The sequence below is a fragment of the Pygocentrus nattereri genome, chromosome 4 (assembly GCF_015220715.1).
Source record: "Pygocentrus nattereri isolate fPygNat1 chromosome 4, fPygNat1.pri, whole genome shotgun sequence".
NCBI lineage: Eukaryota > Metazoa > Chordata > Actinopteri > Characiformes > Serrasalmidae > Pygocentrus > Pygocentrus nattereri.
This window is the reverse complement of record NC_051214.1, coordinates 41838441-41855274: the sequence shown is the minus strand read 5'-3', so window position 1 is coordinate 41855274 and position 16834 is coordinate 41838441. Positions and strand designations below refer to the sequence as shown.

At 38.3% G+C, this 16834-nt stretch overlaps 1 protein-coding gene across 2 annotated transcripts in view; it reads left to right on the top strand.

Moving 5' to 3' along the window:
* The window catches only part of fam184a (family with sequence similarity 184 member A), a 194164-nt gene that overhangs the window by 76732 nt on the left and 100598 nt on the right, over positions 1-16834 (top strand). For both annotated transcript variants that reach the window (XM_017692517.2, XM_017692518.2), the window contains exons 5-6: positions 1521-1702; positions 6809-6994. In XM_017692517.2, coding sequence (XP_017548006.1) covers positions 1521-1702; positions 6809-6994 — 368 coding nt within the window. The remainder of the gene's footprint in view (positions 1-1520; positions 1703-6808; positions 6995-16834) is intronic.

Sequence of the window (16834 nt, the reverse complement as noted above, 5' to 3'; positions counted from 1 at the left end):
TTTATGGAACATCCCCCAGGGGTGTGAGGCCTCAGCTGGCCCTGCAGTACCTGTTGTTCTCCTGGCCTAAATGCCAGCTTTACTGCTTACCTTTCACAAAGAAAACATGCAAACCAGCTTGTCTTTCATACAGTGTCTGGGCCAAAGATGAATGCATTTAACTGGTGAGAACGTGGATAAATAGAAACAAATCTCATATAAAATGAACTGCCATAGAAAAACACACTGTAAACCTTTGTTTCCAGGGTAACAGAGTTCCAGCATATCTTTACATGACAGGTCATGTTTATTCAACAGCTTTTTTGCAAGATACAGAAAACGGGTGAAAGGAATGAGATGTCTGATGAAGTGGGTGGAACAGAAATATGCATTTTAACGCTTGAAGACAGAAATAATGATACGTGTTCCTTCTCTAAAGGGTCGTGTTGTGTAGAGGGACTCTGAGCTCTGTACGGTCACCTGATACAGTAGCAGGAGGTGGAGGTGAAACATTAATATATTGATCTTATTTCTTTATTATTATTTTTGGTCCACAGCAATATAAACAAAACACGACATTTTTGAGGCAAGTAAGTCACTTCAGTTTGATCAGATATTACAGATAAAGAAGAATTTAATCTTTAAAGTTCATGATATGTAAGGAATGCTTAGTAAGAGCAGGAAGAGGGAGAAAGAAGATGAAAAGAAGGTCAATTTTGATTTCAGGATGACTTTAAAACCTGTACCACTTGCTTTTACATACGTACCTGACGTCATTATTGTCCTGGCACTTTCAGTATAGTGTGAAAGTTGGAGACCACCCTTCATTTATTTATTTTCTAAGCAATAAAACACTAAGTATGTCACAAAATTTTCAGGAGATAAGATGCTTTCCTTGAAGGTGAGGAGATCAGATGTAAAGTATTTAACTTGTATGAAGAAGTGAAAACGGAAGAAATTAAATGGGAAAAAACTCATTTTCAAATGAATGAATGTGAAAAAACATATTTCCAAAATGGTAGTTAAAAAAAGATTAAACAAAAACTGGCCTCACAACCATGCAAGACCCCAGAGACATTCAAAACTAAAGCTTTCATATTTGAGAGGAGAAAATCAAGCTAGACTCTTGATTCAGATCGGAAAAAATCCAGGTGTTTCTGTCCATCCTTCCACTGTGAGAAGACAACTCAGCCCTCTGGGTCTGAAAGGATGTGTCGCTGTCAAGAAGCCCTCACTGAGAAAATGAAATTGAATCAAACATACAGTATCAAACAAAAGCAGACAATGCAAACAACCTCTAAGACTGCACTTTGGAGGTGTGGAAAAATATCTCTGCACATTTCTTAGAGAAACTGAAAATGAGCCTCCTGAAGTGCCTGGTTTATTCCTCAAACCAAAAGTTCACATATGCTTACTATCCTGGAGCCAAAAATCACTCAGTGGTCCAGCTCCAGTAGAATGCTGAAGTATAGATGAGCTGGTGGTAACGTTTAAGCCCTACAGCAAATGGTGATTCTGATGATCTTCTCTGTGTTGTTCAGGTCAGATTGGCAGCCTGCAGGCTACACAAATGACCCATGAGGCAGCCATCCGGGACCTGGAATCGGAGAAGTCACGTCTGAAGGACAAGGTGCTGCGTCTGGAGGAGGACAGGGGAGCACTGCAGAATAAGAGCCAGGCTCTGGACGAAAGACAGAGACAGCAGATCCTTTCACTAGAGAAGGTACTGACCAAATGCGGTCTCATTTGCACAGCGTCATTTCACTGCACTAGGACTGAGCATTGAAACAGCTTTATGGAACTATCATTAGAAATGCTGATATTTGATATTGCAGAGAAGGGGGCTCTGTATGCTGGGTTTCCTAGAAACATCTACATCAGAGAATGCACTATAAAATAAAAATCTCTTAGGCTTCTTCGTATATCCATATTAAAAGATTAAAATGTTATTCAATAACTCCATGCAAAAAAATGATTATAGAAGTTATAAATAAGTTATATCAGATAAGAATTGAAGCCTGGGCTCGTATGAACATGTATTTCTGTCTGTTCTCGTTTTTCAGAGTGCATGTTTAGGTGGTTTATTAAAAGTTTGCATCACTAGTTTTAATTGTATTTTTATTTTCCTAAAAAGAGAGAAATTTACTTTTGTTTTTGTTTACTTTCAGCTTTAGTTTTTGTGCTTGGTATTATGTTGGGAGCTGTGAAAGTAGGTATTATAAAATAAAAAGTTCTTAATGCATATTTGTATAAACTATAAACCCTTATACTGTTACTGAGAACAAATTGATTTTGCCAAGGGAAAATAACACACGCTCTATAAAGTCTGCACTTCTGCACAGTCTGCACAATTTTAATCACTTTAGTGCACAGTTACTGTTTATTTGCTGAATTTAATATGGGGAAAAGAAAATATTAAATGTGGCTTGTTCAAAACCTGATTTTATGTATAACTCAGCAAATACATAAACATTTTGAACAATACATTCTAAAACATGACATGCTTAAGTGTGTTCCCTGTGCAGGAATGTGTGTTCAACAAAACATGGCATTAAAATGTTGTGTTGTCTTCATTGTCCTGACAAAACTTTTATCTCTAATATATTTATAAATGATAACAGGAGAAGGGAAAATAGTCTTAACTTTTAATGGGTGTTAATGTTTGCACTGCACATGGGGAGCATGTCAGTGTGCAGTTGTCATGGCATTGCCTTGAACTGTTTGGACCACCACAGCCTCTCACTTCCTAACATTCTCTTGGAAAGTGTGCAAGTTTCTCAGATGCACCTTTAAATTTGTGTGATTATTCTTGCACAGCATTGCTTTGTTCACACTGCAGAAAAAAGTTGACAAGTGAAAACAGTGTTGCCAGGATAGCTAATATTTCTAATTATGTGACTGTTCTAAGAATAATATAATATTGTTTTTACTTGTTTTTAGAGGTTTTATCTTGAGAAATGGTCTTATTCTACTGGCAGAGAATTTGTGATATATTACTCAGTGGAATGAAATATTACTCTGTGGAATGAAACTTCACAAGATAAAATTACTTTAAAGAAGATAAAATGTTTAGAAATAAGTTAAGAGACACTGAAGATGATTTAAGTCCCAAAGATATCATTGTTTCAGTGCAGGAACCAGATCATATTTGGGTGATTCCAAAAAACACTGTTTTGCCATTTTATTAGTGTCAAATTAGCAAAGTCATAGGCTATGTTCAGCAGGGTTACAAGCAGCACCTAAAGACATCTCCATCTCCTGTGAATTGAACTTTTTAATGTGAAAAGGATCCACTTTTAGACCATGCTTCATACATTTTCCTATGTTTCTATTTCTGGACATTATAGGTTTGATTTTGGTATTCATTTGAAAACTAATTTTTTACTTTGGTTACAGTCATTTAGTGCATTCTTTCACTGCTAGTTCATTTTCAGAATAATAATAACCCAGATGTGTATGTTTAATACCCGTCAGACGGTGGGACACCTCTGCTCAAGGAGTTTTTCTTTATCTGTAACGTTTTTCATTTTTAACATTCTTGGAATTATGTGAAGACAAAAAAAGGTCTTAAATCAAACCCATTCTTCTGTTAGAGATGTTTCAAATTTGCCTCTCTCTTTGTCTAGATGCAGCTTTACTCACACTCAGAAGCTTCATTCTCTCAAGCAGCTTCATGAGAAGCCACTTGGGATGCTTTTTCCGCAAGGGATATAGAGGCATTTAAAAAGTGTTGTTGTTTGGGAATAAATTCATACGTAGATATCTTTTTTTTTTTCCTTCACATTTTTCTTAAGTGCAAATTACAAGCGTTTAAGCATAAGTCTTCAGACCAGGATGCCTTTAAAAGAGAAATCCTCTCATCAAGTGGTTTAGATCTAAACAAAGGCATTCAGAGTGAATTGGTGTGAATTGTCATTACATGAATCATTGTTTTACAGAATATTTGAGGTACATATTTTAAACACATTAATTGTGAAGCGGTACATGCAGGGTGTTAGAACAGTATCCAAAGAAACTTAATTTATTCGATTTACAACTATTTTACATAGAAAAACTCAGGACTCCCATGTAGATTTACTGATTGTTTTGGACAGGACAAAATTGGCTATATTGACCTTGTGCACATCACAACCTCTGGTTCCTTTCACCACCATTGTTATGAAAGTGACATATAAATGGTCAATCAGGTGTGTCCAGACTTTTGACTGGTACTGTAGATTTGTCTATATGTGTTAGTGAGAGGAATAGGGAACCCACAGTAAAGTCTTTCTCCCATTATCAGCCTGTATGTATGGCAGCTTGGCTGACCAAGTCTTTATAAGTCATTATAAAGCTGGACCACCTTGTATAATTCAAAAGACTTCACTGCCATCAAAAAGAAAATGCTTAAGATGTCTGAAAATGCTGCTCTTTGAAGATGAATGATGATTGGACAGAAATTCTATTTGAAGTTGTTCTGTTTAAGTGCCCTTATTTAATCATTCTAATTGCATAGAACTATTTTATAGAGTAACTTCTGTGTTGTTTTCAACATCATGCTTTCTAGGCTGGGCTTTTAAGACATCATACAGCATTTAGGCTGTATTCATTATTGATACGTTCAGAAGTGCCATCCGTGGGCCGATTTTAGTTCAGGGGGTTCAGCAAGTTTTCTTTCAAAAAAAGAAAAAGTTTCTGTCTTTAGTTCTTGAAATGAACCAGCATAAAAGCATGCTTTATTTAAAATTTGAACATTTTAATTTTAAAGTACAGCCTCAAGAAAAGGGCAGAGTACATGTACACTGAAATCTGAACAGCAGAATGCAATTCCATGTAAATGTCATGCATAATGTTCTTCTGTTTCTCAATTTGCATAAGTATAAAGCAGTGTGCAGAAGCGGGGCCCTTCCCTCGTGCACTCCGCTCTGTAAACCTCAGTGCTGAAATTCATTAACTTCAGTGAGTGAAGAAAACATGAAAAATATTCGGCAGTTACACAAAAGTAAACATATTGCATGTATTAAAGAATTTCCTCCTTTTTTAGGTGATAAAACTGTTAAATCCTTTGGAGATTTAGGTAAAAAGTTGCGCTCCATGGCTCCTGAATGGCGCATTGGCCCAATCATCAGGAGAAGTTTGAAGAATGATAAGTCTTAAGATTAAATGACTGAATATCACCAAGTCACTTTTGTCAATTTTGAAATAGAAGGATCAATTGAATGATGGGAAACATTTAGAATTTGGAGAGTGTTATGCATTTAAATTATACAACAGTCAGTTCCGGCTACGCCAGCTGATGGTTGAGAGGCGTTCTGACCGTGCTGTTATTTCACCATAACATCACTTTTTTTTTATCACAAACACTGTATCACTCCGCTGAGACGCTGTTGCTAACCAACGACTTTGACAGCTGTAGGAGACGCTCAAGCCATTTGAACGTTTTTACTTCATACTTCACACAAACAGAAATGGATACTTTGAAGATTACATTTGACTGACAGCTGATTTGGTCAGACTCCTAAGATGATACTACGCTAAATTCCCAAACTGTCCGTTGGTCTGTGTAAGGAGCTGGAGAATGAACTGCTGGCTGTGCAGCGAGTGAGCGGAGCTCGTTACTCTGACGAGGCAACGAGCTGCTTGTTACGGAACTAGAATTTGACGGAAGGAATTGTGAACATTAAAACATATTAAAGGAAACGTTCACGGCCCACTTCCTCTCATGTTCTATTGCTTAAATATACAGTAGTATGAAAAAGCTTGAATTCCCTTAGACAAATCACATTTTCTTGATTATCTAAGTGCATATAGGTTAACACATCATTTACAGGGAACATACTTAAACATTTTTCATCAGTTATTTATTTGTTACATATTGTAACATGTCGTGCCACAACTTTTGCACAGGCCACGTTTGATTTTATTACTTCTAATATGTGAAATACAATTACTTGTGCAATAAAATGTGCAGAAGTGTGTTTTCTGTAGAGGATGTGTTCACTTACTTTCAAATGAACAAAACATGTCATTTGACCAGGTGTGCTCAAACATTGCATACAACTGTATGTGTGTAACATAGCCGAACTCATACACACACATTCTGCTAACTTATTTGAGCAGCACAGCAGTTGAAAATCTGAGCTATAATGATGCAGGCCAGCACAGCTTGCTGACCTCTGGCAGGCTCTGTGGCATGCTGAGGGATTTAACATCATTCTGCACTGTTTTCTCTCTTTTTCTCTCTCTCTGTTTGAGCCTGTACTTACAGGAGAAGCATGTGTTATGAGCATAGCCTTGAGTTAGGCGTTTCTATGACAACATGGTGCTGAATGGAGGCAGCAGAGCAGGATTGGCTCTGCTGGATGCTCCCGCCGCTGCCTTAATGGGATCTTTTGCTTTTTTTTTTGGTTTTGGCTGGTTACATTGCACTAACAATGTGGAATGTGTCAGGAGAGATTTGAAGCATCTCTCTTCGCTGTCAGTGTTATTCCCTTAGACTGCAACCAAAACGTGGGGAGTAACAGACCTGCGTAGCATATCTATGCATGTTCATGGCAGCTCTCAGCAACGTGATGCGCCTGAATCTGATGGAGTGCCTTGGGCTGTGCACTTCGCTGCCTGTCGTTTTCCATGTTTTTTTAAAGCAACTTGTGCAGAAGCATATATAAAAGCCTGTTAGGAGACTTGACTTGTGGAACGCTTTACATACAGTTAAATGCATCACCTTCTCTTACTCCTCTGCTAGTTCAAAGTTGTACTAATAGCATTTTTCAGATATGCTACTTCTTTTGTCTCGTCATAGCTCTGAGCTCTGAGTTTCCACCTCCTGTTCCTCTCGTCTCCTCTGCAGACTCTTCGAGAAGAGAAGCAGTCGTATGAGAAGGAGCTGATGAACCTGCGCAGCAGATACGAGGAGGACACAGCTCATTTTAAAGAGGCACAGAGCCGGGCGTTGGAGGAGCTGTCCAAAAAGCACAGGGCCACCCTGGAGAACATCCAGACGAACTCGGAGAAAGAGAAGAACCGACGCCTGGCTGTGAGTGCAATCCCACTGCATACCTACACCTGCACTGCCTGTCAAAAGTCTAGGTGCTCCATGCCTTCTTCTGAGTCATGTTTGATTATTACTAACATGACTACATGTAGTGATTCAATATTAACTATAACCCAAGATATATAAATGAATATAACCTGTAAATGAAGAAAATCCAGAATTTATTAAATAGGTTATATAAAATATCAGAGATTTGCTTAATGTCTGTAGTTTCTCTTAAGGCAATGAGATCAGATGGTAAGACTAAGAAGACTTTAGCTTTAAGTCTCTCTCACTGCTGCTTAGATATTTCTCATGAGAAAAAGACCTCTGTAATCTCAGGTATCTCCTCTTGAATTTTTAGTAGCGATCTCAATAAAGGCACAGATTATGCTCATCTTTGCCCAGATAATAACGCTCATCTTTATCTTCAACTAAACTCTCATCTTTATCGCTCCTGTTTCTTGTGTCTTATTTTTGTCCAGTGCTTTCCATCCTAAGAAATTTTAGGAGAGTCAGCATTAAGTTTCCCATCAAAGAGCAACATTTCAGACAAAAAACTGTGATTGCAAGTGTGGTGATTAGATCTTAAGGCAGATAACCTGGCAAAATGTAAATAGATTATTAAAATATATTGTTTCGTTTTTTGTTCATGTCTTATTCACAGCGCTATTGAAGTATTAAATAAAATGTATAAAAATAAATTTTGCACAACAGTTTTGGACACGAACTTTGTAAACATTGCAAGTGATTCAGAACCTTTGAATGCATGGTATAGGTTACGTATGGTTTTGGCCTTAGTTGGATTAATCTTAACATGATTAGAACATGTGGTCCAGGCTGAAATTGGCTGGACTGTTGCTGTCTGATTCAGTCTTGTATTGAGTATTTGTACTTCCTGAGGCACTTCCTGCATCATCACACATGACAACGCTTTTGTGACACCAAAACAAAAATGAATGACAAAGAATGAAAGGCCTGTTGGAAGAGACGTCCCACATGTTAAACACTTTGTCAAAAATACACATCACGAAATATTTATATGGATGGAAAACTGGAACAACTGATATTTTAAGCAGTGAAAAACTCATACAAGTGTGAACTAAGTTGAAGTTGTAGTGAAGTCAGACTATGCTGGCGTGCTTGTACATAGGGCTCTAAATATATGCTTGAACATGGGACTTAGACTAAAAACCTAGGTTGAGAGGGTTATTTTAAAATATATTACAGTACAGATTATTGATTACCTGTTTGTAATGTAAGCTGATTCCTTTACTTTTTGATTACTTGCGTTTTTTTAAGTTTTAAAATTAAAAAATTTTCCAACAGGAATTTAACTTAGCATGAGGCGAACTCTTTGCTTTCTGAAACAAAATTATATAGGTAACTTAATTGTCTGTGCTTTATGTGTGACATTTGTGCATCTATTTGAAAATCAGGTATGAAAATAAGGTGTGATGTGGAACTACAGGGAAAGTGGGACACAAGCGGTCACTGATCTCATGTTTAGCGAAATTGCCATATTTAAGTGAAGCAATATATGGAAATATTTCACATATAAAGATGACAGTCCTTTCTAAAAAGCTTTCATATTGATTCACTGTGCTTGAGCCATGTGTGGTGTAATATATAGATGGTTTCAGCAGTGCACATAAATCAGGATGTGGTAAAATGTAAAAAGGCATTGAAAAATGTAAAGAGTCGTTCTTTTTACATTTCAGAAATGGTTCAACATTCAATTTGTTCAAACTGTAGAACCACTGAGGAGAATAAAAGCATTCACTTCCAGATCAGTTCAATGCTATAGAATCTAGCTATCACACATCTTTCTAGGAAAATGCTGAAGATCACAGTTCTACCGATAAAGTTAAATGCTTATTAAAATGTCTTTAGATTGGCTGAATAAAGGCTGTGACTGTCCACCCCACTGCTTCCCAAAATGAATCTATTCATATCTACATGATAATAGGTACCTTCAATTAAATTAGCATTACTGTGAAATGCCTGGAACCAAAGTATGTAATCAGCAGATTTGACCATTTTTATTGTTTGTGCAGCAAAACAGAGCACCAAACTAACTGTGTGCGTTTGTAAAACTATGTTATAATTGGTGAGATTCTCCCGAGCCGGTCTGTTTTTGCATGGCCGTGGTGTGTGAGCTGTAACGGTCACACTGCCACATCACTCATGTCAGGCAGAGGTGGTCAGTGTGGGGGAAGAAGGACTGGCTCATGGAGTGGAGCAGTGCTGGAGCATTCCCTAGGCAAAAATCATATCGCTCCATTCCCAGCTCCGCTTCCATTCCACACCTTTAACATACTCTGCTGTAAACACTGAATTTAGTGTCTGTACCAGCTATAGTTTATAGTTAAAGGTATAGTTTAGATGTTTATAGTTATGTATATTGTTATTGAGGTTTTGTCAAGAAAATATATGGTTATCACAAACTCACAAAGAATACATTCTCACTTGTATTAAACACACTTTGAAAAGCTAGGTGTTCCTAATTTTTTTATGGGAAGTGTACATGCACACCCTGCTGCAATCAGCTTGTGGACAGTGCAGTCTAGAGTGTAGTGGGCAATGTACTGCAGCGTTGCTATTGGTGTTGCAGTACTTCAGTTCTCACTTGAAACCACACTGTACGAGAGGCATCTGAAAAGGTAATGATTAACATAGGAAGCAAAAGAGAATATGTAATGAATTACTTGGTGCATTTGAGGTTCAAACACATCCCCCTTTAATGGAGTGAACTTTGGCATTGCTCGGTCTCTTGGGCTCAAGAAGATGCAGTGTAAGTCGAAAACGGAAAGAACTTGCTGCCAGCTTCAAAGACAAACTTAAATGTTGATTCAACGAGAGAAAATCTGCCTGTACTTCATTCCATCTGTTCCAGCTGAAGATCTCTGGCAGTGGAAGGGGCTGTAATCAATCAGGTCTGGATGTAAACAGCATTACAAGGATGCACGAGCGGGATGTCATTAGCTGCATAATGGAAGTGCGCTTCATTCCACTGCGCCCGTTAGAGTAAATGACGTGAGATCCCAGCTGCGGTGGTCGGAGCATGAAGCATGTCATCTACTTGTCACATTGGTCGTGAGAGAGAAAGAAGAGAGAATAGGCAGTTCTGTTCCCGAGGCAGGCTGCTGAATGGTCTCAGACTCTATTGTTGCTTTGTGTTGGATGTTCTATTATTGGACCTTGTTAGGCAGGGTTACTAGCGGGACATCAGGCACACATACACACACAAAGATATTCTCTCTCATATCCTACACTTTCAGAAACTAAGTATTGTTTCCTGCTGATTGGCTTAATTGATTTTTTTCCAGCCAGTTTGTGTTTTGGCAAGCTCTTATTTACTTGGGCAGCAGAGCCTCCCTTCACATAGCTGGCTTGTCTAACCCAGGCTTTCCTAATGTAAACGTCTAACTGTGAAAAGTTCAGATAAGACTAAATAGACATATTTTATAATCTTAACTGCCAATACTAATAATGCAAATAAAACTTGTTTCTAGTCAAAATGGAATTTTAGTACAACCTAAAAATATGAAAGAACCATCAACACTGTCCCTGTCTGATAAACAGCACATTCAGAGGAGAAAATCAAGCTTCGCTCGTACTTCAGATCTGAAAAAATCCACCCTTTCTCTGTGAGAAGACAACTCAACACAATAAGTCAGAAAGGATGAGTAGCTGCCAAGAAGCCTCACTGAGAAAAGAGATCGAACAAAGAAGCTGCTGGTGTGGACTGACCACCCCAGAGTCCAGACCTCAGCATGATTGAATGTGTTTGGGTCAGTTTAACTTAAAATGATATAGTAAATGATTACATGGCTTTCCCTGAATTGACTTAATTTGAGGAGACTAGAGTTCACACAACTCCAACCTCTTAGTTGAGTCAAACATTCGTCCAGCTACTGTTTCTTAGGTCTGCATCTCAATTCGATAAACAAAATTGAAGTTGTGTTCTTTCAATCAAGGGGCTTCTTTTTCCCCTTTAGCTGGCACTCCTTTTATCACACAGTCCCATCTGGCATGTTTTTCCTCTTGGGCTTTTGGATATGGACAGCTGTGGTATTTGCTTGGATTAAAACTCACAATCTTCTGATTTTGGAATGAATTATTAAACAGTTGCATCACATGAGGCCACTCTTTAATGGTAAAACAACAGCTATTTTTTTCCAGTGTATTAAACATTTGTAGATACAAAATCTGAGTTGCTTCATGTGGTGCAGTGGGCTAAGCCATCACCCCAACAGGAGGTTGTGAGTTTGAGCCCCAGCAATGCCATAGCCATCCATAAGTACATACCCAAGAGGAAAAATGTCTAGCAGGAATGTGTGATGGAAAAAGCTCTGGCAAGTGCGGAAGTTGAATATAAAATGAATATAAAATGTACATTTTATTTACCTAACTGAGATGCAGAACTAAAAAAAACTGAGCGCACTTTTATGTCCTCAAGTTGAATCAACTGAAGAAAAGCCATGTAATCAGATAATATATCATTTTGAGTTTAGCTGACCTCTCAGTTTTAACAGTGTAGCTGTTGAGGCTTTTATGCGGTTTAAATATATTAAATTGATTTAAATATATCTGATTTGTGCTCCTGATGCTAAAAAATGAATACCTTGTATTTTTACCTGGAAAGTAATTAAATGGAAAGTGGTCACTTAATTCTGAGTGCTACTGTATATTTTCATCATCAAAAAGGTTTCAGCATATGTGTATCTTTCTTACTGTAAAGTCGATATGTATGGAAGTATTACAGGGGAATGTTGCTAGCAAATCCCTCGTTTCAGTCCTGCTACAGTAGTTCATGTAAGCTATGATGTAAACTAAGTAATGTTCACTAATGATGTCAAAAGACTTGAAAATTTCACACATAAACAAATGAATACCACCTGAAAATGAAAACCTTATCTTAATTTATATATATGGGAAAAACACTTATGCAAAAACAGCTGCTATGGGCATTTGTGAGCAGAGCATGGAAAGCTCAAAAGAATGCAAGATATTTATATGTCTACTTTTTTTATTTTAATGCCACAGTTCAGTTTTAATTCAAAATATTATATTTGTACAATTACTTCCTAAAGATGAATGTTTATTTAACAAAATGTTGAATTGAACTGAGACAGATGCTCATTGTGCTTAAAATCTGGTCACAATTCATCAATTGCATTATATTATGTTACATCATTTTATAAAAATAATAATATTTTAAATACAACTCAAACTTATAGAACTCAAAACTTAGATTAGATTAAGATTAAGTGACCCTTATTAGTCCCACAATGGGGAAATTTCAACTCCGCATTTAACCCATCCGTGAAGTGAAACACCACATACACACTAGTGAGCACTCACACACTAGGGGGCAGTGAGCACACTTGCCCGGAGCGGTGGGCAGCCCAATCCGCAGCGCCCAGGGAGCAGTTGGGGGTTAGGTGTCTTGCTCAAGGACACCTCAGTCATGTGCTGTCGGCTCAATATGATAAACCATTGATTTCCATTGAAAATAGTTTCTTCTAGTCTTTATGTTCTGTTGTGAGAGAACAGCAAGCTCTGTTCTGGACCTCCTTCAAGTTATCGTGTGACCAGGATTTTGGAATGAGAGCAGCAGTGTGTGTGTTGCAGTGCAGGTATACTGTTGGACTTGCTTGCTGGATTATCTGAGCTATAACAGTGGGAGAAAAGCTTCTTACACTCCTGCTGGTTCTGGTGTTGATGGATCATTTCCCCAACAGAGCTATGTGGAGTAAAGTGGAGGAGGGCAGGCATCATTGGGTGTTACTGTCATTTTTCGACACGCTTCTTTAGCCTGGATTCAAGCACATTTTTCAGTGGATGGGGGTCACAGCCAGTGAATCTGCCCTTTAGAGCTGTCTGTTTTTTAAAATTAGACCATACAAATATGCTTGTGCATTTGTTGTATGTGTGGTTGTGTGTGTGTGTGTGTGTGTGTGTGTGTGTGTGTGTGTGTGTGTGTGTGAGACTGCCAGCTGCCTCATCACCAGGAGGCCAAACAGTGAGGGGAAAGTAGAGCATACAGGTTGTTCCTGTGTTCTTTTAACCCTTACAAGTCTAGAGTCATTATTGTTTTAATGTACTTACAAAATTGGGGAATGATTGTTTTGTGTAAAAAACTTATGAAAATATGCCAATTGTGATTCTACAAAGCAAGACTATACGTGCCATCAATGGTGACTCTAAACTATTGGGCCATCAAAATAGAATGGAAATTTTTTTGCTAATCATTTTATTGCATTTTGTAAAGACAAAATGTTACATTTTTTAAACATAAATGTTATTTAATCAAATATAAATACATCACCCCCCCCACCCATGCCTACCTAAACAGCTGCTCCTGGGCAACAAACAATAGGATAAGTAACAAAGCAAGAGTGATCCAGTGTCTAATGATCAGTAAGTAGATCATGAACAAAAAGACAGTAAAAACAGCAAAAAAGAAAAAAAACGAATCTTTTCCAGAAGACCACAGTTAGGCATCACTATCCGCGTCAGGTGATAAATAGTGAAGTTTATTTATATACTTTATGGAGCACATTACACTCCAGTAGGTCATGTCGGTGTTTATAGCTGAGGAGTTCACCTGGTCTAGGATGCCAGTTTAATGACTTCCTGCAATTATAACTTTCATTGATACATGCAAACAATAATTGTAGGAAGGCCAGTGCTTTTGGAATGGACATATGGTTTGAAGCTCTATGTTAAACAAACTATTTTCAGAATTAGAGCGAGATAATAGTATTGGTAACAACCGAGTTTTAGAGGCTTTGTTGACTGATATGGGAAACTGGGAGCAAATAAATGTGTAGTGAGCTTTGTGAGTAGCTTTTAATATGAGCCCAAGGCAAACAGTCATTAGACGGTTTGTGGTTGGCCCAGTATAGTTTTTTGTGAATGTTGCAAGCCCAGCAGTAATAATGAAAGATAGGGAATACTAGGCCTCCTTCAGACTTTGGGATCTGAAGAATTGATCTCTTTAGACATGCAGGCTTATTGTTCTGTAGAAATAGTTCAGCAGATGGTCAAGGTTGACAAAGAAAGAGTTATTGTTAAAAAACTTGGATGTGTTAAAAAGCGTTATAAAAATCTAAGAAGGGTAACCATTGTGATCAAGTTGATGGAACCCATAAGGGATAGCGAAAGAGAGGCCCACCTAGATATATGCAATTTACATTTATTTGTTTATCTTTAAATGAATTGGTGAAGAACACTCCCAAATATGAATCTCTCTAATGCTGTCTGTAAGAGGGAGTGGTGCCTTTAGTGATGGGTTAACAAAAAAATAATTAGCTTTTTTGCAGACTTGTAGCCAATTTTCATAGAAGAAGGTCAGCTGCATAGAGTTGAAGTGTAATGCCCTCAAATCTTTCCTGACTGCGGCACCAGTTAGTCAATGGCTCTATAGTCAAATTAAAGAGCAAGGGGAGAGCGGGCATCCTTGCCAAAGCTTTTTCAGCATCAAGGGGTACTGTAATTTCAGAAGAGTTGGAAGGAGGAGAATGAGGAATATATAAATCTCCTAGCATTTAAATTGAGTGTATCCTCTGTGACACAATGTTTTTTTTAAATATAATTTGAAATGTATTGTGTCAAAGATAATGTGATAATATGCATTCATATGATAATTGACCCCCCACAACCGGGGAAATTCCACCTCCGCATTTAACCCATCCGTGAACACCAACACCACCAACACCACATACACACTAGTGAACACACACACTAGGGGGCAGTGAGCACACTTGCCCAGAGCGGTGGGTAGCTCTATCCACGGCGCCCAGGGAGCAGTTGGGGGTTAGGTGTCTTGCTCAAGGACACCTCAGTCATGGACCGTCGGCGCTGGGCATCGAACTGGCAACCTTCCGGTCACAGTGCCAGAGCCCTAACCTCCAGCCCACGACTGCCCCAAAAACAGGGAAACCTCCAAGTTTAACCCATCCATGAAGTGAAACACCACATACACACTAGTGAGTACACACACACACTAGGGGGCAGTGAGCACACTTGCCCAGAGCAGTGGGCAGCCCTATCCATGGCGCCCGAGGAGCAACTGGGTTAGGTGTCTTGCTCAAGGACACCTCAGTCATGGACTGTCGGCACTGGGGATCGAACTGGCAACCTTCCGGTCACAGGGCCAGTTCCCTAACCCCAGCCCATGACTGCCCCATAAATGATCAATGCCACTAATATTGTAATGCTCTTAATGCATTTACCTAGTTTGATTCTTCAAACCATCCATGGTTTGGTGTTGTTGGTGTTGTATGGTGTTGTTGCTATGGCTCCAACGCTGTAGCCCGCTCCTTCAATTACAGCTTTTTAATGGTAAGTTTTATTGATGACCCTCTTAATAAAATCTAAGTGTATTTCAAACTACTGTTCTTTTCACTGAAGGATGTTGAGTCTAAAATAAGCAAAACACCGCCGATGTCCAATACCAATACTGGTAATATCAGTGGCATTAGACCTGAAGGACAACTTTAGCAGACTACACTGGACAGTGCTTTTCAGAGAACTATGGACAAAATAAGATGTAGTATAGCAGTATGAGAGCAAGAAGCTACAGTTACAGAAGAGGTGGAACCATTGGTCATATGGAAAATACATTTAGTCGGAGCATGCATCCACAGTTGCTCTCACTGGATGATGGTGACTGGAAATCACACATGATTTATGTTCAACTTATGAAATCCTGTGTCAACACAGTGAAAATAATGTTATTGAATTGCCTAAGGTAATAAATAAATTCTGATTAATCTTTTGGGCCACTGTCTTGACTATTATAACTTGGACTGCTCAGAAAATGGAAAAGTCTTTCTTTAGGTGTAGATTTGAGCAAATATGAGAAATGCAATTACTTGTGATTAACTACACAAATGAATGTGATTCACAATTAATTATTTAAATACAACTATGAATTCTGATTAGTATGTAAGCAACAAGTAGACATTTTAGACACTGACCAGTCCTAATAATGTGTAATTTGCAAATCATTGATTTGATTATATCATTGGCAATTTTCACCTGCTGAATTAGTTTGGAAGGGATTTGTGGGTGTTGGATTGCCTGTTGTGAAATCTGCGGAATTTAGGTCCAGAAAATAAAAATCTTCCTCAGGTTTTTGTTCCAGCTGTCTGGACACCTCTGGTTTGAGCTAATTAGAGAAGCCAGGATCTACACGTCTCTGACTGTACCATGTTTTTCGCAACTTTGATCGTTTTCCACTATGTACTCTTAGCACACTTTCTCTAGGAGAATGGGGGGCACTATCCAGTAAACAGCTCAGTTTAATGGGGAGACTGCAGGCATACTGCGTAATTGCAGGAAAGCTAGAGCCAGTTTTACCAGCTGTACGGAAATTCAGACATATGCTAGTTGTGAGTGTTTGCCAAGTTCAGTTACAAGTTAAGTTTGTGCATTACTAAATCACAAAAATCAGTTTTAACATTGAGCTTAGTAGTAGCATAGTAAATATTGACATCTCCCCTAGGCACGTGCTGGGAAAAAAACAATAGAACCTACATAGAATGAACAACAAAACCAAAAAACATTATTTTTTGATTGACTAAGCTAAATACAGTAAATACTTTATGCTGTAATTTTACTGACAGCTCTGATTATCACCATTGTTTTAACTCTGAGCATGAAGTTAATTAAGACTCAGCAGGTGAATGAGGCCCAATGGCTGCCAGTATTCAGTTTCATTCACTCTAACTTTTACACATCATTCTCTTCTATACCGGATCTGGAAATGCCATCACCTTTCCATGTTTATAGAATGACTTTGAACGTTATTGTCGTGTGATGTATGCATTA